This window comes from Quercus robur, chromosome 11, assembly GCF_932294415.1.
Source record: "Quercus robur chromosome 11, dhQueRobu3.1, whole genome shotgun sequence".
Classification (NCBI taxonomy): Eukaryota; Viridiplantae; Streptophyta; class Magnoliopsida; order Fagales; family Fagaceae; genus Quercus; species Quercus robur.
The window spans coordinates 51680228-51706232 of record NC_065544.1 but is presented as its reverse complement, the minus strand read 5'-3'; the positions used below and the strand labels follow the sequence as shown (position 1 = coordinate 51706232).

Below are 26005 nucleotides of genomic sequence, written 5' to 3'. Positions count from 1 at the left end.
TTTTATTCTACTGGGACCATAATTTGGTGCAATAAAAATAAAGAATATTGAGAGTTGAAGGATTCATAAGAGCATTATCTTTAGGATCATGCATCAGGTTATCCAATTGCAATTTAGAGAATACTGTAGCAAAAAAGCACTAAAAAATAAAAATAAACCTCCAACCCGCACCACTGTCATTATGCACCACTGTAAAAAACTTTACATGCTGCTACAATATTTTCAAAAAATAAAGGATTTTGTATGTAGTTCACATGCATTTCTTTTTAAGCATTTTTTTTTTTCTATCGATTTTGTCACTATCCTCTGGTCTCTAGGCTCTAGCGGAGGAAAGTTCTCCCTTTCTTATCTTTTATCTCCAAAAATATAGATTATTTTATTAGTCTGCATTTTTTGGTACTTTGCACCTTGTTGGATGTATCTGTAGCCCAAATAGGTAGACCTATAGAAGGTATGACTATGAAACCCCAATTAGATTTAAGGCACAATTGTTGAGTGGATCATTTAAACATCTTTTTCACACTCAATTAAAAAGATGAGTTAGATTTTTGTTTTTTTTTCCTCTAGTATTTAAAAAGCATACATATACGTGTTTTTTAGTGTAATTAAATAATATGGTACTTGGGACTTATTGGAGTATCATGTTTTTTAATGTAAGGCATTGATTGGTTGTGATGGAGTGAATTCAGTGGTGGCAAAGTGGCTGGGATTCAAGGCACCGGCTTTCACAGGGAGAGCTACTATCAGGGGTTGGATAAATTTCAAGTCCAACCATGGGTTTGAGCCCAAGCTCTTGCAATTCATGGGGATAGGCTTTCGATCTGGTTTTCTTCCTAATGATGATACTAGCATCTATTGGTTTTTCACATCCAACGGTGAGCCCAAATTCCAAGTGTGTTTGGATGCATTTTATTAAATTATATTGTTGTTGAAAAGCATTGCAAGAAAAGATAAAGACAGTTTTTTTTTTTTTTTTTCTACAATCGTTAAGTTACTAAATAGTAGAAAATAAAGTGATATCGGTAGTAGATTTAGATGAGAATCAATAACAACTTAACAACTCAATAATTATGAAATTTGTTGTGAAAAATATTATGTATGTAACATGGTTACATGGCTCTTAAAGCATGTTTATTGGAAAATGTGTTTTCTGGTAATTTTGTTGTTGAAAAGCATTACAAGAAAAGATAAAGACAGTTTTTTTTTTTTTTTTCTACAATCGTTAAGTTGGTGAGTTGTAAATACTAAATAGTAGAAAATAAAGTGATATTGGTAGTAGATTTAGATGAGAATCAATAACAACTTAACAACTCAATAATTATGAAATTTGTCGTGAAAAATATTATGTATGTAACATGGTTACATGGCTCTTAAAGCATGTTTATTAGAAAATGTGTTTTCTGGTAATTTTGAGCAAACATGGAGGATAAAGCTATGCATCCCTTAGAGTAGGACCGGATTGTGATAGAGTGTCATAAGGATTATTGCATGAGATTCAAAGTTAATATATATATATATATATATCATTTTTATTCTCGATTTTTGGATCATAATTTTTTTAAAACTCTTAACTTATTATTTTTTTCTATTCATTTTTCTCACTTTTCTCTCCCCATCAAAGGCAATTGCATGGCAGATCTCAATCCGTATTGGATCCAATTCAAGACGATATTTCCATAAAAATAATTTTTCCATTGTGATCATATTCTATTGTTGTAGCAATCTATTTATTAAAAAAAAGAAAATTTATCATGTAAAATAATTGTGAAATGTTTTGTATTTCTAAGATGTAGCATTATAAAAGTTTTGTTCTTATTAAATCTAGCAGAGAAAGACATGGAAGATGACCCAGCTAAACTGAAGCAATTTGCGTTAAGCAAGTTAGCAAATGTACCAGATGAAATAAAGGCTATTGTTGAAAACACTGAACTAGAATATATTATGTTATCCCCATTAAGGTATAGACATCCCTGGGACCTTATTTGGGGAAACATCAGTAAAGGCAATGTTTGTGTGCTTGGTGATGCATTCCACCCCATGACCCCAGACATTGGCCAAGGTGCTTGTTCAGCCTTAGAAGATGGAATTGTTTTAGCAAGGTGCCTTGCTGGGGCTTTACTCACGAAAGAACAAAGTGGAGAATCAACAGAGAAAGTTGATAGCAAAAGCGAGCAATCTAAGAAAATTGAGATGGGGTTGAAGAACTATGCCAAAGAGAGGAGATGGAGAAGCATTGTTCTCATAAGTACAGCTTATGTGGTTGGTTTTTTCCAGCAGGGTGATGGGAAATTAACCACCTTCTTAAGAGACAAATTATTGGCTGCATTCCTGTCTGCGTTGCTATTGAAGAGGGCTGATTATGATTGTGGGAAGCTCAACATTTCTTGAATGCAGTCATAAGCATTTGCTTTGTATTATTGTTGGTTTTTTTCACTTTGACAATGTCAATTAGTATAAACTAAGAAACCTTCGCAATGTTCATTCATGTTTGGCAGTGATCATTTAAAAAAAAAAAAAAGTTTTCTGTATTAAAGTCAAATAATATTATTTTAACAATAATTTAGTTATTAACTATTAGTATGGATTTAAGAATGGTTAACAATTTTTAATTGTGGTGTTTGTACATGAAAAAATAAAAATAAAAGGTTAATCAAGTAGCACGAAAATAAGCTCGAACTTATTAAATAAATTAAAAATGAGCTTGTGTTCAAAATAAAATAAATGAATAACTTTTAAATTTCAATACTTGACTCAGTTAAACTATTCACAACCTTACTTTATTTGGTTGAGAGAATGAAAAATATTAATTTGTATTTTCTATTATTATATATCTAGTAGAGAAGATGGAAAAATAAAAAGATAAAGAGTTTACTATTATTAAAATGATGGAAAAGTGGGAGTAATTTTGACATTTCATTTCCTTAAATTTTCTCTCCATATTTTTTCCCTAGTTTGGAGAGAGAAAAAGATTTTTAGGCCCAAAGAGATAAACTCCTGGGACCCATTTTTCTTCCACCTTAATTTTGCCCTTACCAAATAAAAGAAAATAACACTTCTATTTTTCTTCTCCTATTTTCCACCCTCCTCTACCAAAGACACTTTAATTCCTATTATTTTATTTAACCTGCCTGGCAGCTATTCAAACTTAAATCAAATTCTCGGTTGGCTTCCAAGTCCAAACAAGCAAGTTACGGTGGTTATGGGTGGATTTGGGTTGTGAAATAAATTTTTACTAGGTTTAAGGGTTGTGGATTCAGCGGAGAAGAGTGAGATACAGTAAAATAAATTTTTGATGGGATGATTTTATTATATTAATGTGATGAAAGTTTCAAATAGGAAGATGTGATGTAAGGTATGTTATAAAATGGTGTAGTAAAATAGATAAAATAGGTTTTGATGTGTTGAAATGACATTTGGCATAGCACAACTAATTAATAACAGTGCTATAATAGTGAATTAATGATACAATCAGGGGACTATCTAAAAATAAAAACTGTTGGGTGCTTTCCCATTTTGTTAGAGCTTCAGCATATATATGAGTTAGCTTAATGATCAATCTATTAACAATAGCTAGCCAGCACCACTTATTCACTCTAGTTGAGTGATGCCTATGTCCAATATCATTTTACTCCTACACCAGTTAATTCCCCATAGTAATTGCAAAACTTGGAAAATATATAGACTTTTACATGTATTTGGGTTTTTTTTTTTTTTTTTTTTAAAAAAAAAAAAAAAAAAAAAACTGAAATACGGTAGAAGTATATTAATATGTGAAAAGAATTACATATATAGTCATTGAACCATAGGTTTTCAGGAAAAACAGTCAAATACAGTGGTAACAATGAAACAAAAGAAGGAAAAGGTGTAAGGTATAGCTGATAAGTGAGGATGATTGCATTCTGATATTCATCTAGCAAGGATGTTGCCCCTCGAGGTATCACCGTGGGGTGGGTCTGACGCTGTTCAAAATGGAAACGGTTTCGAGCATTCCACAAAGACCAGGCAGTTATGACCCAAGTCTCGAGTTCTTAGCCAGTGAGACGGTCAAGCATATGCCAGGCCAGGAGGTAGAAGCTTGGAGCCACTATGCTACTCTTTTGCAGTTTACCAGGTATCAACGCCTAAACATTTCGTGCGAAGGGGCAGTCCCACAGAAAATGGTTGGTAGTTCCATCATGTTGGCTACACAGAGTGCACTTTGGGTCAATTTACACCATTCGAAGGAGAAGGTTAAACCTCGTTGGAAGGATATTAAAGCATGCCCGCCAAATTAAGTTCCAAACCTCAGGGGAAGTGTTCATTGACCAAATGCTCTCCCACATCTTCCTATCCTGACTCGCATGCAAGGGATTGTTCACCAGGATGGGCTGTTGGAGACTCAATGCGGCGAGTTATCTATTATTTTCAAACCAGGAGAGCTTGTCTCGAGGGCCAGAGCTACCCAATCTAAGCCCCAGTATTGCATCCCTCGTAGAGTTGTGAAACATCGACTGGACCAGTGCTCTACCCCACTGTCTCGTGTTTGCATCCAAGAGACTACTGACCTTCAAGGTTCGGTCTGCACCAGGTCGAAAGCTAGGGGGGTGGGTAGCCATCTGTGGCTGTCAACACACCAACGCTCTCTCCATCTCCATCGTCTATCTGCCATACCGATCCTTCTCTAATAACCTCTCTGGCCTGGAGTAAGCTTCGTCAGACACGTGAGGGAATGAAGGATTTACTTCCGAGCTCAGCATCCATAAAAGAACATGTAGGAAAATAGCGAACTTTATAAACACGGTAGAAAAGGGAGTGGGTACCATGAACGTCAAGCCTGTTTGGCTAACATAGCCAAATTGAAAGCATTGGGAGAGCATAACTGTTTGCCCCAACCAATACTCAGCCAAAACGGAGTTAATTTCATCACATATGGTTTTAGGGATTTTGAAGATACTCATGAAGTGAGTTGGAAAAACCAAAAAAAAAAAAAAAAAACGGCCAACAGCTTCACTCTCAAAGCTCAACCTCCACTCCTCCTCCTCCTCCCCTCACAACCTCTCCAAGCTCTGCCACACCGCTGTCAACATCCTCTCCCTGACGTCCTCATTGTCCACTTCCCAGGCAATACTCTTTTCTTTTAGGACTAGGGTTCTGCTTTGAAATCTTAGATCTCAAAAAAGAACCAAACCAAATCAAAAACCTGTTTGATTTGTTATGAATTTCATGTAGCGAGACTGAGTCTTTCATAAATGGGTCTCCCTTTTAACAGAAATGTTCTCTTCCATCTTTAGTATCAGAGAAGCTTCCATAGCCTCTGTCCCCCCTCTCTCTCTCATAGGAATAATTGTATAAATTAAACGCATCTAAATAAGGAATATATTTGAAATCTAAGGTATTTCGAATTCTAATCCATTAATTTAAAACCAAAACTCAAGTACCCTAATGCAACTTTATTAATAGTTCATACAAGGAACCAATAACAGCTACAAACACTAAAACAGCAGAAACCATCACAGCAGAAAAGAAAATCTAAGGTACTTACAAACAAGCCATTAAGGTACTCACAAACTTAGCCTGCAGACTTCCTAGCCACCTAAGATGTCATTCCCAATCACTTCTACCACAGTAGTGACCAACCCACTCGTCACTCCCCCTACAACTGCCCTAACAATTGGGTGAACGTCGCTGTTACGCCTTTGCGGAATCTGGGCCTCCGGATTTCCATTATCAGGTTGAGAAAGAGTTGCAGGTGGATGATCGAGAGTTCTTCCGAACTTGTACGAAAAAGTTAGTCTCCCTTGGGGCTCCCCGTTCTTGTTTATAACACTTCGTATGACTAATTTCTTGTCATCAGTATCATCAAAACCATTAAGCAGTTCTTGAAGGCCAACACGAACTTGACCGATAAATTTGCCGCGAAGACAGGAAACATTGCGGTGAGATTCGAGCCTAACAATCAGATTAAGCCGCTTCTGCTGGGCCTCAACAATGTCTATGTTGAAACCAAAGTGGGTTCCCCACTTAGGGTTTGAACGGCCGTTTAGGTCAACAGGACTTTTATTCTCTTCGTCATAGTAGCAATTACCGTCATCATCGCAAATGCTAACGACATGGTAAGGCTTCAGGCTTTGAAAAACATGGACACGCTCTAGGTCCTTAGCATGCTCAATGACTATCTCTAGATGTCTCCAAGCCATTAGGTGCTTTGAAGAAAACGCAGTATAGGATGTAAAGCTAGGGGTGTAATGGGGGAGAAGAGGGTAAGAGCTGTCAGGCCTTAATTTTTTACTACCATTTCACTTTCTTTTTTTTTTTTTCTCTCTTTCCCATACACATGGTTAATTTTAGGTTATTACAATCCAGACCACCCCTTGTCTTGTAAGCTTAGAGAAATTCAACCTTCATTTAATGTGATTGTCTCCAACTCTTGTGAGTTGTGAAAAGCTGTCACGTTGGAGGAGAAAAGAAGGAAAGGTTATTCGGCCTAAGAGTTCTTAAAAAAAAAAAAATCATTTCCACGTTTCAGAAATCCACGTATCAAAAATATATATTTTCTATTTTAATATATTATTTTATAATACATGGGAATGGTAAACACCCACCACCCACCAACCCCCCCCCCCCCCCCCCCCCCCTCACACCCGGCTCAAAAAAAATATTGGCATTAAGATGGTAAAATTCCAAAACCATAAAAAGTGTGCGTCCCAAATTGTAATTGTAAAAAAGTTTACAATTTTACTATAGTACCACTACCATCTTACTTTAACAAAATGGTATTTTTTTTAAATAATAAATTTTTTGGGTTTTGGGTTTTATTTGAGTATTGGGTTTTATTTGGATATTGGGTTATATTATTTTTATTTTATTATGTAGATATATTATTTTAATATGTTATATGGTAAAATAAAAGTTGAGGTGTTGGGTGAATTATAAAATAGTATGATAATAGATAAAATAGCTTTTGAGATAGTAAAATATGATTTTTTTTTTAAATACTAGATGCTAAGAGCATTCTCATCAAACATGTCAAAAAATATAGTATTTAGCATCTGAAAACCCAATTTTATAACATATAACACACCACTTTACAATACAACCGATATCAAAACTTCTATTTTTTAATTATTATTTCATTTAAATAATATTTCTTTATTATTTTTCAATAATTTTTTTATTTTTCCTCTCTCTCCTCTATCTCTCTCTTTCTCACAGCACCGTCGGCACCACACTACCAACCACCCACCAAAAACCCACCACCCATACCACAACCACCACTAACAAAAAAAGAAAAAAAAAATCACAATAGAAAGAAACCTCCAAATCCAAATCCACATCCACCCACAACCACCACATCCACTCACCACCACTAACCACAATAGAAGGAAAAAAAAAAAACAAAACAAAACAAACAAAAACAAAAAAAACCTCCACCATCGTCGCCACCAGCAAACCCACTAGTAGACCCATCACGCTCTCTCCTCTCTTCCTCTCACAGTAAAAGTTTCTCCTCTCTCTCAAGATCGACTTGTAAGCTTCAGATTGGCGTGGGATTCAGATTGTCGTGGGCTGATGGTGGTCGTGGCTCGCTATGGGTGGGGTTTAGATCGTCGTGGGTGGCCGTGGGTGGGTTCAAATCACCGTGGATTGTTGTGGGTGGCTTCAGATTGCATGTGTGGCTGTGGGTTGGTTCAGATTGCGTGAGTGGCCATGGGGCCGTTGCTTGCCGTGGGCCGCCACGGTTTGCTCGCCTTGGGCCACCGCGGTGATGGTTGGTGGCTGATTTGGGGTCAGTCACAAATCAACCATGGGTTTGTGATTTGGACAATGGGTTTGTGATTTGGATGGTCATTGACTGTCAATCATGAGTTTGGAGGCAGAGACATCGAGCAGAGGAAGAGAGAGAGAGCAGAGAAATGGTGAAACAGGGAAGAAACGAAAATGAGAAAGACAAAGAAGAAAAGAAAGTGGGCCCCACCTAAATAAAAAAATAATATAAATTTTACAATTGGTGAACAGTGCGGTCTCAAATATGAGATTGCACTGTTCATCAATGCAAAAAAATTATAGCATTTAAAACCCTTGATGAAGTAAGCTTTTGGGTCAAAAATGCTGAAAAAAAGCATCTTTTAGCATATACAAGGCTTAATGGGAATGCTCTAATGCTCTTATATATGATGTTCTATTCTTTTACCATTTTATTTAATTTTTTTTTTTACTATTTTTAATTATTTTTTCTTTATTATTTGTTCCCAACAGTGAGGGAGATAGAGGGAAGGAAAATTGGTGACGGAGATGGTGATAAAAAGAAGAAACTGGGTGAGGCCGTGAGGGAGATAGAGACAAAAATGAGTGATGCTAGAATTTGTGTGATAAAAATGCTAGAGAGGAATGAGAGTGTTGGCTCACAAAGGTGGAAGGAGAACAAGAGTTAGAGAGAGTAAGGTTGAAAATAATGAGTGGCTGAGAGAAAGAATGAGGAAATATTTTGGGTGAACGTCGCTGTTACGCCTTTGCTTCTGAGCCACCGGATTTCCATTATAAGGTTGAGGAAGAGCTGCAGGTGGATGATCGTGAGTTCTTCCGAACTTGTACGAAAAAGTTAGACTCCCTTGGGCCTGCCTGTTCTTGTTTATAACACTTCGTGTGACTAATTTCTTGTCATCATCATCACCAAATCATTATGCAGTTCTTCAAGGCCAACACGAACTTGACCGATAAATTTGCCGCCAAGACAGGAAACATTGCGGTGAGATTCGAGCCTAACAATCAAATAAAGCCGCCTCTGCTGGGCCTCAACAATGTCTATGTCGAAATCAAAGAGGGCTCCCCACTCAGGGTTTGAACGACCGTTTAGGTCAACAGGTTTTTTTTTTTTTTTTTTTTTGGAGTCATTGTAGTAATTACCTTCGTCATCGCAAATGCAAATGACCGGGTAGGGCTTCAGGCTTTGAAACAAATGTACACTCTATAGTTCCTTAGCATGCTCAATGACTATCTCTAGATGTCTCCAAGCCATTAGGTGCTTTGAAGAAAACGCAATATAGGATGTAAAGCCAGTGGTGTAATGGGGGAGGAGAGGGTGAGAGCTGTCGGCCCTTAATTTTTTATCATTTCCTTTTTAAACTTTACATTTCTCTTTCCCATACTCATATGGTTAATTTTATGCTAGAGTAATGCTATAGACATATAAAAACGCATAATTTTAGTGTCACAATTTGTCACGTGGCTAGTTTTGATTGATAAATGTGTGATGGTGGGTCATATAAAAACACACTTCCATCATTCATAATTTACCATGTGACAAGTTGTGACACAAAATTATGCATTTTTATGTGTTCTTAGCATTACTCTACATGTTATTTCAACCGATTTCAATCCAGACCACATGTGGTCCAGCCCACCCCTTGTCTTGCAAGCTTAGAGAAATTCAGCCTTCATTGGAGGAGAAAAGAAAGAAAGGCTATTCAGCCTAGGAGTTCTAAAAAAAAAAAAAAATCATTTCCATGTATAAAAAAAATACTTTTTCTATTTTAATACATTATTTTATAACACACCCTTTTGTTTTATTCTTTATCATTTTATTTAAATATTTTTTATACTCTTTTTTATTATTATTTTGTCTTTATTATTTGTTCCTAAGGTGAGGGAGATAGAGGGATACTTGGATGGCAGACTTTTTGGTTTAGACAAGACATAAATCTGAAAGTATTAGATTTAATTTGTTACACATTAATCCTAAATTCACGTGCAAGTATCGTAGTTGAAAAATCTGACTAAAAGCTGGAACACTAATTCCTTATATAAAAAAATAAATAAATAAGTTCTTTATAGTATAGAAATACAATATTTTCTTAAAAAAAGTTCTTAATCCCAAGTCAGTGCCAACAAATATTTTCACTCTTTAGTGGCGTATCCCCATCCAGCCTAAAAAATTGTACTCAAACTTCCAAAGGTAATAAGGTAATAATGAACACTTATTAACTTACACTCTTTCTCACTCGTTTGTGATTGTCTAAGCTCTTTGGAAAAAAACAAGTTTGGTTTTAAATATATTTGAAGCAATTTTTTCCAATTCATTACATGAAGATTTATAAGACAATTCATGAGTATTATTTAAACAAATCATATGACTCATTAAAAAGTCATATGACTAAAACTACACCTAAATAATCTCTTTAATCATGCCACATATATAGTATGTTTGAGAAAGATAACTTCAAACATATTTTGATTCAAACTTTATTCAACAGGGAAATGTTAAATTTTTTTCCTCAAGCAGTTAAAAAGCATACACGTGTTTTTTTAGCATAATTAAATAATATGGTACTTGGGACTTATTAGAGTATGATATTTTTGAATGAAAGGCATTGATTGGGTGTGATGGAGTGAACTCAGTGGAGGCAAAGTAAATGGGCTTCAAGGCACCGTCTTTCACAAGGAGAGCTGCTATCAGGGGCTAGATAAATTTCAAGTCCAATCATGGATTTGAGCCCAAGCTCTTACAATTCATGGGCATAAGCTTCCGATCTTTTCTTAGACGAAGATTGTAATATTATTACTAAGGAATAGCCAAATCGGCTCAGTGCAGCGTTAAGATGTGAAGGAATATTTTCCATCCATATCGAAAAACTACTAACATCTAGCAAGATGATGAGCAGTAAAGTTACAAACATATGAAAAATTACAAAGGAACTTGCAATGGCTTTTGTCTCTTCAATCAAATGACCATAAGCAGCAAGAGTTTCGTGGTCACTTTAGGGAATTGATAATGATTTCTGAATCTCCTTCCACAGTGATGGAAGATAGACCAATGTCTTGAGCAAAGGTAACAGCCTTAACTGCGCAAGTGCCTCTACAGCAACCAGTGCCTCCACAGCAGCCACGGAAATTCTTCCTAATGATGACACTGGCATTTATTGGTTTTACACATCTAACAGTGAGCCCCAATTCCAAGTGTGTTTGGATGCACTTTATTAAATTATATATTTGTTGAAAATGCTAAATAGTAGAAAATAAAGTTATATTGGTGGTAAACTTAGATGAGAATCCTAAACCATGTTTATTTGAAAATGTTTTCTAGTAATTTTGAGCAAACATCATGTTTTGTATTTTGTCATGCACTGTACGTTTTTGTGCATGGAGCATAGAGTTATGCATTCTTTAGTGTAGGACCGGATTGAGAGAGAGTGTCATATGGATTATTGCATGAGATTGAAAGTTAAAAAAATCAGTTTTACTAACAATCTTTGAATCATTATTTTTTAAAAACTTTTAACTTATTATTATTTTTTTACATTTTTTTCACTTTTCTCTCCCCATCAATGGCAATTGCATGGCGGATCTCAATCCGTATTGCACCCAAATCAAGACGATTTTTCAATAAAAATAATTTGTCCACTGTGATCATAGTCTATCTATTGTAGCGATCAAATTATCAAAAAAAAAAAAAAAAAAAAAATTATCATGTAAAATAATTGTGAAATTTTTTGTATTTCTAAGGTATAGCATTATAACAGTTTTTGTTCTTATTATATCTTGCAGAGAAAGACATGGAAGATGTTTGTTCATTTAGATCCCTTAAACAGATTGTTTAACCAAATTAATTAGCTAAGTGATTACTTAGATTAATTTTCAGATCTAGGTTAAACACAAATAAATCATATTATGCAAAGATACGGAAAAGTAAATAACATCACAATATGATTACCCAAGAAAATCAATGAAACTAACCCATTTCAAGGTAAAAACTTGGGGAGGATTTGATCTAGCCATTCTCAAGGTAAACCAAATCCACTATAAGAGAATTGAAGTATTTACAAAAAATTTAACCCTAAATCTATTGCTACCTCATGTAGTAACTTACTGACATGATCACGTGCAAGTTCTGAATCCACAGACTCCTCTTCTTGGATTTACACCAACACAAGCCACCTTGCTTGTGACTTTGAGATCCCACTCAAAGGTTTCAGCAACATAAACTCTCCAGTTTGGGACTCCAAGACCACCTTTGAAGGTTTAGATTATCAGCTATTGTTGATCTTGTTGCAGCAACTTCAGATCTACCAGTTTTAATGGTATGAGAATGATTTCCGATAGTGACTTTGAAAGAGGAAGGTACAAAACCTTTTAGATCTCACAAGAGCACCTCCAAAGTCTCTCAAAAGCTCTGAAAACGTAGTTAGGGTTTTCCTTTATATACTAGAAGTGTTTCACTTGAACCCCAAAACGTTTAAGCAAAGTTTGAGCTGAAATAGAACTCTATAGAAATTTCATGTCTGCAATTTTTGATCGGTTGGATCTAATTTTTGATCAGTCGGATTTCACTAAATTTGAATTCTTTGATTTTTTTCAGCTTGAATTTTCTTGTGTTTTGACTTGTAACACCTTGAGTATTATCTAATAAACTCTATAGACTCTAAGATCTATACCTAGACAAGTTTGTGCTCGCGGTTTGCCAATTGTTCTAAAATTTTAGAACCTAATAATCTCTCCCTTTGGCAATCCATGACAAAACTCACATACAATATGAAATGCTCAAATACAAGAACAACCCAATTACAATGAAATGCCCAATTACATCACAAAACCCAATCTAAGACTCCTAACCTAGAAGTTGCAAGAAGAGGCAGAAGATTTTGATCAGAATGTACCTGTCTTTCCTAAAACACTCAAAAGAGCACATCACCACATGTGTGGAAATAAAGATAGATAAATATAAAATCAAAAACAAACTAAAGCAAACTAGCTCTCCCCCTATGGTAGATACATCAAAAAAAAAAAAAAATTTATTTTCTCCCCCTAAATAAAAACAGTTAAAAAACTTTTCAAATTTCATCTATTTCTCCCCTTTTTTTATCACATATTAACAAAGACAACTCATTCAAAAGGTAGACAAAAAACATACGCAATAAAGGATAAGAGAAAATACAGAATCAAGGGAACACAAAACAATTCAGCTCCAAAGAAAATAGAGGCAACTCTCCCTATGAAGAACAACAACTCCTATGAACAACATAGATTTTAAAAACAACTTTCTCCCCCTATAAAAATAGGAAAAACAAAACAAGTTTTGGGAGAAACAATTTTATGGAAAATTTAGGAGTTGGGGAAAACTAAAAAGACACAAACCTGACTTAAAAATAATAAGGTAGGGATACACATGAAGAAAAATATTCTCTCTTTCAATATATGCAAACTTAACACTAATTGACCCATAAACAAATCTCAATAGTAGAGAAAATATTTGCACATTTATTATCCACCATATCTCAAAAATAAATTCCAATTTTATAAGTTCACACATCAAGAAAAATAGCATATACTAGAATGTACATAACTCAAAAATTAATCAATCAATTTTTAAATCAAGTTGAGTACCCAACTTAGCAAATTGTATGCATGATGTGTGTGAAAATAGTGAGAGATATGATTGCAAAAATGTAAGATGGATAAAGAAAACAATGCAATGCATGTCCTACTCTTTTTGTGCAGTGCATGAAAAGACTGATCGGTTAAAAACTTAAAAACATAAAATTTTCCAATTTCGATCAGTCGAACATCAATCGAGTATCAATCGAGAGAGGCAGAGAGTTTTTAACACAGAAACTCACAAGTTTGATCGGTCGAGTGAGAACTTTGATTGGTCGAAACAGTTAAAAATTTTAAAACTTTGAAATCTGGAAATTTTATGCAGAAAAACAACTTTGAAAAGTAGTTTTTAAGACTTATTGAATATGCACATGATCTAGAAAAGTTTCAAAAAGCATTATGCCTCTAAAATGTAAATATCAAAACCAATTAAGAAGTTAAAAACAAAGATTTTACACTTCTAAACAATTTTTTTCTTCAAATTCCCAACCAAAACAAAAAATTGCAATTATACATCAATTTATATGCAATTAAAGATGGCCAAATTAGTCAGCACACAATCATATGTACAAAATTTAGCAAAAATTTGCATGTAATATGTGCAACTAGTATGTGTATGACATATATAAAAGGTGATATGTAGATAGAAATTAAACACACTCTCTACATTATCCATCACATAAGTTTGAAAGTAACTATTACCTAAAGAGTTGCATCATATAACTTCTACATCTCCTAGAAAATACGCTTGCAACCATGTAATTTTTTTTTATATATATTTGATTTTTCTTTTTCTTTTGAAGCATTTTTTTTTTTTTTTTACTTTTCATTTTGCTTCTTTTATCCATTGTACAATAACACCTTAGGTATTTTGCTGTGCAAGTACTACACCTTACCGAGCACAGCTTTTATGATTTGCACATAAGTGTTCATGATTAGTGAGTAACAGTGGTGAGATGGTTATTTATATTTTTTTCTTAGGATTTTTTAGTCCTTACAATCAAAAGAATGTAACTTCAAAATCAAGAACATGTGATTAAAAACTATAAATAACTCACACAATATAAGCATTACATAGCACAAACTAGCAAAGTGCAGAAAAATAAAACTCATCAAAGCTAAACAAAGTACACAGTCATGAAATGCAAATTTCATAGGCCAACCTCAATTACACACATGAAGATGTGTAATAAATAAATAAAATCTTTTTGGGTTTTTAAATTTTTATAACCAAAAACAAAAAGCACATTATGCTAAATGAACAAAATGCAAAAACAATGCATGATAGTGCTTAACTAAGCTATAGAAGGTACACAAACAAGAAATATCAATTTCTTAATTAACCCATGAGTACATGTACAACCTAGTACACACTCATACAAACAAAATTAAAAATAGCTTATGTATTCAGTTATGCAACACATACTTTCTATGTTTCTCCACAATATCAAGTATGTTCTAAATCAAAAGAGAGATATTATAATTCATGTAATTCTCAAGAAAAATAAAAACTAGACACAAAATAAAATATTTTTGTCTTTTTGAAAATTTTCAATGTTTTTGGATTTTTTTTTTTTTTTTTTTTGGAACAAAACAACCAAAAATTGAAAGTACACATGTCCACAAATAATTGAAAGAATTATATCAAGGACAAGTAAACAGCACTCACCTTAGTAAGTCTTTTCTCACCCATACAGCACACATCTTTGGCTTTGTAGGTGAAAAACCATGAGAAGCAGAGTGTATTTGAGGGATTATACCATTCTTCTGAGATAGACTGAAATCTTGTAATTTCCTTTCACAAGCCAACATGCTTAAATTTTTCAAAAACATATGACACAATTTATCAAGACTTATGAAAGGAGAAAAATCATCACATATCCTAGACTTAAACACAGAATGCTTAATTTTCAATTTATGACAATTATGATGAATATGATCGGAGACACCACAAAAGTGACAAACATGAACAAATTTAAGAACATTAGTATTCCTAACAGCAGATTTAGTCTCAGATTTTGGTTTTTGCCTCAGCAAAGAACAATTTGGTCTAATATGACCAACAACACCACAAAAATGACAGGTAAGCACAAAAACAAATTTCTTATGCACTCTAATAGAAGGTTTAGACATAGGTTTAGAAACTTCAATGTCTATATCAGAACTTCTACCTTTGTCTAACCTAGTAAAATAAGCTTTTTTCTTTATAATTCCTCTCAAAAGGAGGAATATAAATTTTGTCTTTAGGCTTAATTGGAATTGAAATAGAAACAGATCTGTTATCAACAGCAAGTTTGGAATTAGAAAAATTTTCAAGTTTAGCTTTAGCCTCAACTGACTTTTATTCCAAACTTTTCATCTTTTCATCTTGATAGAAAAATTGATTTCTTAAAAATTCATTCTTTTTATTAGATTCATCCAATCTCATAATCAATTCCTCTTTTTCAAGATTAGCCAATTTTAACTCTTCCTTGAATTTCTTAGCAATTTTCATAGATTTAGTTAATTCCCTATGGAGAGTTTCACAGGCATCAAAAAGATCAATAGAAACATTAGTGTCCTTTTTATTCAAATCATCACAAATATGAGCAGACAGACATTTAAATTATTCATGATAGCAGAGATCAAGGATCTCACTCAGGACGTTAATCCATTCAAAGTGAACCTGCTCTAATACCATTTATTTGTTCATTTAGACCCCTTAAACATATTTTTTAACCTAATTAATTAGCCAAATAAATCATATCATGCAAAGATGCGAAAAAGTAAATAACACCACGATATGATTACCTAGGAAAACCAATAAAACTAACCTGTTTCAAGGTAAAAACCTGGGGAAAATTTGACCTTACTATCTTCAAGGTAAACCAAATCCACTATAAGATAATTGAAGTTTTTATAAAAGATATAACCCTAAATCTATTGCTACCTCATGTAGTAACTTATTGACACGACCACATGCAAGCTCTAAATCTACAGACTCCTTTTCTTGGATTTACACCAACACAAGCCACCTTGCTTGTGACTTTAAGATTCTACTCAAATGTTTCAACAACTCAAACTCTCCAATTTGGGACTCCAAGACCACCTTTAAAGGTTTAGATTATCAGTTATTGTTGATCTTGTTGTAGTAACTTCAGATCTATCGATTTTAATGATATGAGAATGATTTCTGGTAGTGACTTTGAAAGAGGAAGGCACAAAACCTTTTATATCTCACAAGATCACCTCCAAAGTCTCTCAAAAGCTCTAAAAATGTAGTTAGGGTTTTCCTTTATATACTAGAAGTGTTTCACTTGGACCCCAAAACGTTTAAGAAGAGTTTGGGCTAATAGAATTCTGCAGAATTTCATGTCTACGATTTTCGATCGGTTGAATCTAATTTTCAATCGATCAGATTTCCTTGAATTTGAATTCTTTGATTTTCTGCAGCTTGAATTTTTGTGTGTTTTGACTTGTAACACCTTGAGCACTATCTAATAAACTCCATAAACTCTAAGATCTATACCTAGACAAGTTTGTGCTCACAGTTGGCCAATTGTTCTAAAGTTTTAGAACTTAACAGAAGATGACTCAGCTAAACTGAATCAATTTGTGTTAAGCAAGTTAGCAAATGTACCTGATGAAATAAAGGACATTGTTGAAAACACTGAACTGGATTATATTATGTTATCCCCCATTAAGGTATAGACATCCCTGGACCTTATTTGGGGAAACATCATGCAAAGGCAATGTTTGTGTGCTTGGTGATGCATTCCACCCCATGACCCCAAACAATGCCCCAGCTCAGCTCAGCTCTCTCTCTCTCTCTCTTATATGAAGCACCTGAGAGAGAAAAAGAAAGCAGTTTGACTAAAAAAGAAGAATGTAAATGAAAATGAAAGTGAAAGCATGAAAGAATTAGGTGAAACAGAAGACATGTTAACAAAATCCAAAACAAGTTCAGTTAGATGGGTTAGGTGCATAGTTTTAAAAACCGGACCGGACCGGCCGGTCCGACCGGTTCAACCGGGAACCGGTCATCAATCCGGTCCGGTTATGTTAAAAAACCAAAATTAACATAAAAACCGTGAAACAGTAAAAACCGGCCGGTTTAACCGAAAAACCGGAAACCGGCACGGTTAAACCGGTTATTGACCGGTTATTTATTTTTTGTCCTTTCCCAGCCTAAAACGACGTAGTTTTGTTGTTTTAGCCTAAAACAACAAAACTACGTCGTTTTAGGCTGGAGTCCTAACCCTAAAGACTAACCTAAGAATCTGAATCTCACTCTCATTTTGTCATTTTCATTATCTCTGCCTTGCCCTCTCCGCCGCACCCAAGCTCAACTCATTGAACTCGTCGCTCACAGCCTCTTCCTCGCCGATCACAGCCTCTATGCCTCGCCACTCACAGCTCGCCCTCTCCGCCTCACTGCCTCGTCGCTCGGCCTCTCCGCCTCACTGCCTCTGTACCTCGCCTCACACTCTGCCTCGCCTTCTCTGCCTCGCCCTCTCCGCCTCACACTCTCTGCCTCTGTACCTCGCCGCTCACACTCTCTGCCCTTTGCCTCGCCCTCTCCGCCTCACTCAAGCTCACACTCTCTTCCTCTCTGCCTCGCCCTCTCCGCCTCAAACATTTTTCTTCCTCTCCGCCTCACTCAAGCTCACACTCTCATCCTCACGGGTTTGAAGTACTGGGTTTTTTTTTTTTCTTTTTGGGTTTTTTCCTTCTCATCCTCACGGGTTCTCGGTCTTGCGACTCTCGCCCTCGCCCTCTAAAGTGCTCTGCTCTCTGCTTCTCGGCTTCATCAGGTAACATTCTTTTCTTTTGATTTTGATTACTTGATTTTGATTTTGATAATTTTCTTTTCTCTGTTCTGTTTTTTTTTTTTTTTTTTTCCATTTCTCTCGGCTTCATCTCAGGTTCTACATATTTTGTGGTTGGGGTTGGATGGTAACTTGGGTGGATTTGAAGCAAAGCAGGGAGAATGATAAGCCAAGTCACCATTTTGTATAAATTGTTGAGTCTGATGAATAGAATATGAATGTGTATCTGTTGAATAGAATAGAATAGAATAGAATGTGAATGATAAGCCAAGTCACCATTTTGTATAAATTTATAACTGTTTTTTCCTGTAATTGCCTAATTGGAGGAGGATTTTTTGATGGGTTTCAATGACTTGTTGATAAATGTTGTAAATCAGTAAATGTGTGGCAGTGAACTCTTTGTGATGAGCTAGTCATGAGCTTAATTATGTTTTTAGTATATTAAAAAATTATTAATTATTTATATAATTTAAATAAATATTAATTAAATTATTTATGACATCACCGGTTCGACTATCGGTCGGACCCCGGTCCGACCATAAAACCGGTAATTTGCTCATTTTCCGGTTCTTTCACCGTACCGGTTTTTAAAACCATGGTTAGGTGTTGAACAAGCCTTTTCAAACTAGGCGTTTCAATTCTCATGCCAAAATTCAAAGAGAGATCAAGTGAAACCTGTTTGGATAAGTGGGAGATTTCAGAAGGAAAATTACCAGCAACAGAGGAGTGAATGAGGTTGAGATGCGAAGGTGGATGATCGAGAGTTCTTCCGAACTTGTAAGAAAAAGTTAGTCTCCCTCTTGGGCCTCCCCGTTCTTGTTTATAACACTTCGTGTGACTAATTTCTTGTCATCAGCATCACCAAAATCATTAAGCAGTTCTTCAAGGCCAACACGAACTTGACCGATAAATTTGCCGCGAAGACAGGAAACATTGCGGTGAGATTCGAGCCTAACAATCAAATAAAGCCGCCTCTGCTGGGCCTCAACAATGTTTATGTTGAAATCAAAGTGGGTTCCCCACTTAGGGTTTGAACGGCCGTTTAGGTCAACAGGACTTTTATTCTCTTTGTCATAGTAGCAATTATCGTCATCATCGCAAATGCAAACGACATGGTAAGCCTTTAGGCGTTGAAACAAATGTACACTCTCTAGATCATTAGTATGCTCAATGACTATCTCTAGACGACTCCAAGCCATTAGGTGCTTTGAAGAAAATGCAGTATAGGATGTAAAGCCAGTGGTGTAATGGGGGAGAAGAGGGTAAGAGAGCTGTCAAGCCTTAATTTTTTACTACCATTTCACTTTTAAACTTTACATTTTAAGTTCTCTTTCCCGTGCACATGGTTAATTTTATGTTATTACAATCCAGACCACCACTTGTCTTGCAAGCTTATAGAGAAATTCAACCTTCATTTAATGTGATTGTCAGTTGTGACAAGCTGTCACGTTGGAGGAGAAAAGAATGAAATTAAGGCCATCCAGCCTAATAGCATTAGCATTGGAAAATGCTAATGCTACTCTATTTTACTATTTTAAAAACTCACTTTATCATTATACCATCTTATTTTACAATACCTCCACATCCCAAATTTCTATTTTCCTCTTTTACTCATTAAAATAATATATTTACAAAATAAAATAATATATATCAAAATTATATCTTTTCTCTCCCATCTCTCTCCTCTCTTTCATTTTTAACTCTCTTCCAAATAAACCCCAGAAACCTCATAGTAACCCCAGAAACCTCAGCCCCGAAACCCATGGCCACCACCATCACCACGGCAACCCCCCACCTTCACCACCATGAACCCACATATGACCCATAATAAAAACCCCACCCCCTTCCACCACCACCACCACCACGGCAACCCCCAACTCCACCACCATGAACGCACAAAAAAAATCCATCCCAAAATCAAATCAAACAAATAACAAATTCCGAATCCAAAAGATGACCCACAAAAAAAAATCAAGTCAAAATTTACACAAACCCAGCTACAAACCAATCTCGCCACTGCAAACCACACCGGAAACCCATGAACACGCTGCCGCAAACCACCATACCACGCCGCATCATACCCATGAACCCAGAAAACGTACCCAAAAATACCCAGAAATCGCCACCATACCACGCCGGTTTGACTTCCCAGTCTCACCTCCACGTTGGACCCACAACCCACGCTAGAAAAGCCCACCGTGAGAGAGAGATGTGATGAGAGAGAGACGTGATGAGAGAGACGCCGTTGTGGAGAGAGGAATGAGAAGAGAAACAAAGTGAGAGAGAGAGTCAGAAAATAGAGAATAAACAAATATTATAAGTTTTAGAATTGTGCTACAGTACTATTCTACCTTTAGAATTGTACTGTAGTACAATTCTAAATATTTTTGCAATACTTCCTTTTGACATTTTCTTATGCAGTGGTTATTTGGTGCATTTATGCTAAAATGCTCTTAGATATGGCATTAGCATCTTCTAATACTAATGCTCTAAGAGTTCTAAAAATTTAAAATAAAATAAAATAAAATAAAAGTCATTTCCACGTTTCAGAAATCCATGTATCAAAAAGATAGCTTTTATATATATATATATATATATATATATATTATTTTATACTACATTGGTAAAACTCCCCATTTGGCATTAGGATCGAAAAAAATTCCTTGTAAGAATATTTTTGTTAAAAATCTTAAAAGTTTTAGTATTTTTCATCTAAAAATCTAATTTTAGAACATATAACACATCACTTTACAATATATTTTATATCAAAATTTTTATTTTTTTAACATTTTATTTAAATATTTTTTTCTTTATTTTTTATTCTTCCTCTCCTTGTATCTCTCTCTCCTCTGTCTCTCTCTTTCTCCTCTATTCTCAAAACCACTGGCCACCACAATACCAACTATCACCACAAAACCCACCACCTAACCACCCACCAAAAACTCACCACCCATATCACAACCACCACAAACCTACCATCCATGCCACAACTAACCAAAAAAAAAAACTCCACATCCACCCACCACACTCACCACATCCACATACACATCCACCCATACCACAACCACCACATTCACTCACCATCGTCACCACCAGCCACCATCCAGATCCACCACAACCACAAACAACAGCATAAAAAAATGAAAAAATAAAAAAACCACCCACCACACAGGCTCAACCCATAACAACCAACCACCAAATCAATCAACCCACACCCATAAGCCAAAGCCACCCCAATCAACTCATACCTACGACCATAAAACCACTCAAGGCTGCCAAAACCCACCCACAACCTAGATCCAATTTTACAAAACCCACCCACTCATACCCACGACTCAAGGCTTGCAATGGCTCTAGCAAGGCGATCTTGAAGAGCCGATGAGGCGAGCTTGCAGGGTAGGCCAAGGTGATCTTGAAGAGTGTGAGGCTTGCGGTGGCTCCGATGAGGCAGACCATAGCTATGAGAAAGAGGGAGACGGAGAGCATAGAGAAAGAGGGAGACAGAGAGGCAAAGAGAAAAAGAAAAAGAGACCTGGAGAGAGAGAAAGAAAGAGACCTAAGAAAAAAAAAAATTTACAACCGTGCTACAGTGAGCTGTTATTGATAATAGTTCACTGTAGCTGTATGTCAAAATTTTTGACATTTGAAATCTTTGATGAAGTGGGTTTTTTTGTGTATTGGTGCTAAAATTTAGCTTTTAGCGTATTTAGCTCTTTAATGGGAATGCTCTAAGAGCATTTGTATTTGGTTTTTACAAAAAATTTCATTTTGCTATTTTAAAAGTTACTTTATCATTTATACCATACCATTTTACAACATACTCAACATCTCAACTTTTATTTTCTTATACAATTAATGGAGTCAATTTCGTACCGAAAACTGTTTTGGTTTGACTAGAAGAATGATATATTTCGGTACCGATTGATACCAATGTACCGTTTTGAAATTACCACTATTTTTATAAATAAATATATATATATATATATTATAATGTTTATCGACATATAAAAAATTTATTTAAATAATATATATTGATTTATACAAAATAAACTTTTACAATATTAATCTTTATTTTATTTTATTTTAGTAATTATTAAGCCAATTGCTATAGTTTGATATTTTTTTCTATTCCGTACCAGACCAGCATTCTATGATTTTATTTTTTTTTCTTTCCTCATTTATATGATTATATCACCTTTTTTAATTTTCTTTTCTTTGCTTTTTACATGCACCATAACACGCTGACACATGCCTGATGCCTGATGCCTGATGCCTCACACCTCTATTAATTTCTTTTTCTTTTTCTGATTCACATCACGCACCTAAGACCTACAAGTACAACTTATATGTCATTACAATTTCTAGACCATATGTGGACCAAAGGTGAAAATAAATGAGTTGCTGAGAAAGAATGAGGAAATATCTTGTTTGATAAGAGAGAGAATATGAATAAAAAAATGAATTAAAAAAAAATGGCAATTGTACAGTATCATTCCAAGATAGAATTCTACTGTGTTGGAATATTATAATTTTTTATATAAAATACAATATTCTAAATATTGATTAATTGCTTATTTAATTGATTTAATATTTATACCTTTTAACTTTTTTTTATAGTCAAAATCTATCATTTGACAGCTTTGATATTTAGAGCACTAGTATTCAAGGATGAAAAAAAAAAAAAAAAAAAAAAAAAACCTCTTATTTTACATCCTTCAACATCACTTTATCTATTTTACCAACTTATTTTATAACTCACCCTACACCCTAATTTTTATTTTTATATACAACCTAATAAAATAATATAAATTATCTAATAAGCTAATAAAAAGTACTCTCCTCCCACTCTTTTTTTCTCTTCACATACAACCAGTAGATTAAAATATTATTGTAAGGACCAGATTCGACTACCAAGCCCAACAGACAAATGGACTTAGGCCCAACAAGTCCAAAACAATGAATTTGTAGAGAGTAGGTTGGAAAATTGGGTTCTAATAAATCAGACTAGCATAACGGTAGATTTTGACAAGAAGATGTAAATTGACAGGGATATGATGAAGAAAAACATCCTCGGCAAGGTCCGAGGAGGATCATTCTGGTATATTGTTCTTAAGTTAGATTACAAGTTTGGTTCTTAGTTGCTATAGTGTGTCATCGGGCACCCCTCAGGCTCTTTTGTGCATTAGGACGGCCAATGTTAAAGACAAAGCCAAAGTGTCCACCATGGCAGCAAATACCCAACCTCCTAAGGATCCAAAAGAAAAACTTGTAATAAAAATGAAGCACTAGGTTGCACAACCCCCCCCCCCCCCCCTTTTTTTGTTTTAGTTTCCAAGTTCTGTATTTGCATCTAGCTTTTGTAATCCACTTGCCTTTGTTAGGGGCTTAATATTAATGAAAATTACAAACTTTTCCTTTATGACTTTGGTGTTAATGTTGCATCTAGTTTAACCTTTGTTCGTTTCAAATCTTCGAGAAAAGAAAAAGTGTGATAATGGGGCATATCTTGAATTACTAATATGTCTAAGTGACAACATAAATTTCACACATAATATGATCAGTATTAAAACAAGTGAAATCTGCTAGGTTCATCACCTCGGCAAAGCATAATTCTAATTTTAGGAACCTACACTGTATTGCGACGTGCACATAGGTTTTAAAGCTACTCTCTGCCTTTCTTAATAACAGTTTTATAAGATCAAAGAGACAATCCACTTTTATACAAACATAGGCATGCCTGCAAATGCTTTAAGTGATGCTCATGAGCATCTAATTGACACTCTTGCTACAGTGAAAATCATTGCTGTTTGGAGTGATTATGCCCAGATTATGTGGTCTGAGGAGCTAGGCATGACCAAGTCTCTATTTGATACTTAGGAGAATACCATTAAGTATTAATTTACCCAAGACAGATAATCCGAGGAACTAGACATGGTTAAGGTTCTATTTAACACTTAGGAAAATAATTGGAATATATCAATTTACCCAAGGTATGTGGTCTGAGGATCCAGGCATGTCTAAGGTTCTGTTTGATACTTAGGGGAATACCATTAAGTATTAATTTACCCAAAGCAGATGGTCCGAGGAGCTAGACATAGTTAAAGTTCTATTTAACACTTAGGAAAATAATTGGAAAATATCAATTTACCTAAGGTATGTGGTCCGAGGATTTAGGCATGACCAAGGTTCTATTTAATACTTAGGAGAATAACATTAAGTATTAATTTACCCAAAGCAGATGGCCCGAGGAACTAGACATAGCTAAGATTCTGTTTAACATTTAGGAAAATAATTGGAAGATATCAATTTACTCAAGGTATGTGGTCCGAGAATCTAGGCATGACCAAGGTTCTGTTTGATACTTAGGAGAATACCATTAAGTATTAATTTACCCAAAGCAGATGGTCCGAGGAACCAAACATAGCTAAGGTTTTGTTTAACACTTAGGAAAATAATTGGAAGATATCAATTTACCTAAGGTATGTGGTCCGAGGATCCAGGCATGACCAAGGTTCTGTTTGATACTTAGGAGAATAACATTAAGTATTAATTTACCCAAAATAGATGGTCCGAGGAACCAGACATAGCTAAGGTTATATTTAACACTTAGGAAAATAATTATGCGAAGCTCAACAGATAATGTAATACACGAGAAAGTGACAAAGATGACTTTCACTAATAATAATCTCTTGAGGTTATTTACATTTCAGGGGTGTGGTACAACTTTTTCTTTCAGGTCTTCAAGATAGTACGCACCTATTCCAGCCACCGAAGTGATGCGATATGACCCTTCCCTGTTAGGCCCTAATTTTCCTCATGTTGGGTTCTTTGTAGTGCCCAGAACCTTTCTTAACACCAGATCTCCAGGTGCTAGTGGCCTTAGCTTCATGTTGGCATCATCCTTGCTTGAGTTTGTGTTGATAATAGGCCAATTGAACCATGGCATTTTCTCTCTGCTCTTCAATCAAGTCTAGGCTCTTTTCTAATAACCCATCGTTGTCGCTCAGAATGAAAGAACTTGTCCTTAGTGTGGGAAATCCTATTTCTAGGGGAATTTAACCTCGGCTCTATAAGTCATTGAAAAAAGGGTCTCCCCGGTGGATCTATGCGGCGTAGTTCGGTACGTCCAAAGGACGTGTGGCAGCTCTTCCACCCATTTTCTCTTTGCTTCATCCAGCCTCTTTTTCAGCTTGTTAATTATGACCTTGTTGACCGCTTCGACTTGCCCGTTCCCCTGTGGATACACCGGGGTGGAATATCTATTGGTTATGCCCAAATCATAGCAATACCTCCTGAAGGCCTTGCTATCAAATTGCAATCCGTTATCCGAGATAAGCGTATGAGGGATCCCAAACCGAGTGACAATATTCTTCTAAATGAATTTCTCAGCATCCGCATCTCTAATATTTGCCAAAGGCTTAGTTTCAACCCACTTTGTGAAGTAATCTATGCCGACCAATGGAAATCTCTTATTCCCTACCACTTTAGGGAAGGTACCCACAATGTCCAGTCCCCATTGAGCAAAAGGCCAAGGGCTGGACAGTGGGTTAAGGACTTCTCCTAGTTGATGAATGTTTAGTGTAAACCTTTGGCATTAGTCACACTTCTTCGCATATTCTTGTGCGTCCCTCTGCATGTTCAGCCACCAATAGCCTTGTGTAAAGGCTTTGTGAGACAAAGACCTGCCCCCCGTGTGGCTTCCACAAATTCCTTCATGCAACTCTTCTAGGAGTAACTCAACTATTTCGAGGTGTATGCATAGTAGGTATGGACCGGAAAAAGATCTCTTGTACAACTTTCGGTTCTCGGACAACCAAAACCGAGGAGGTTTCCTCCATACCTTTTCGGCC

General features: G+C 35.5%; 2 protein-coding genes across 6 annotated transcripts in view; both read left to right on the top strand.

The window, feature by feature from the left end:
• Positions 1-26005, top strand: part of LOC126707651 (monooxygenase 3-like) — a 91059-nt gene that overhangs the window by 2236 nt on the left and 62818 nt on the right. The gene's annotated exons all lie outside the window — the stretch shown is intronic.
• LOC126707647 (monooxygenase 2-like) overlaps positions 1-26005 on the top strand; it is a 121913-nt gene that overhangs the window by 64682 nt on the left and 31226 nt on the right. For 3 of the 5 annotated variants that reach the window (XM_050407403.1, XM_050407402.1, XM_050407412.1), the window contains 2 exons: positions 659-875; positions 1829-2479. The exons of 1 other annotated variant lie outside the window; for it this stretch is intronic. In XM_050407403.1, coding sequence (XP_050263360.1) covers positions 659-875; positions 1829-2388 — 777 coding nt within the window. In that variant the 3' untranslated portion in view covers positions 2389-2479. Of the gene's footprint in view, positions 1-658; positions 876-1828; positions 2480-26005 lie in introns of those variants that run through there. One more of the 5 variants, XM_050407404.1, reaches the window with a different exon arrangement.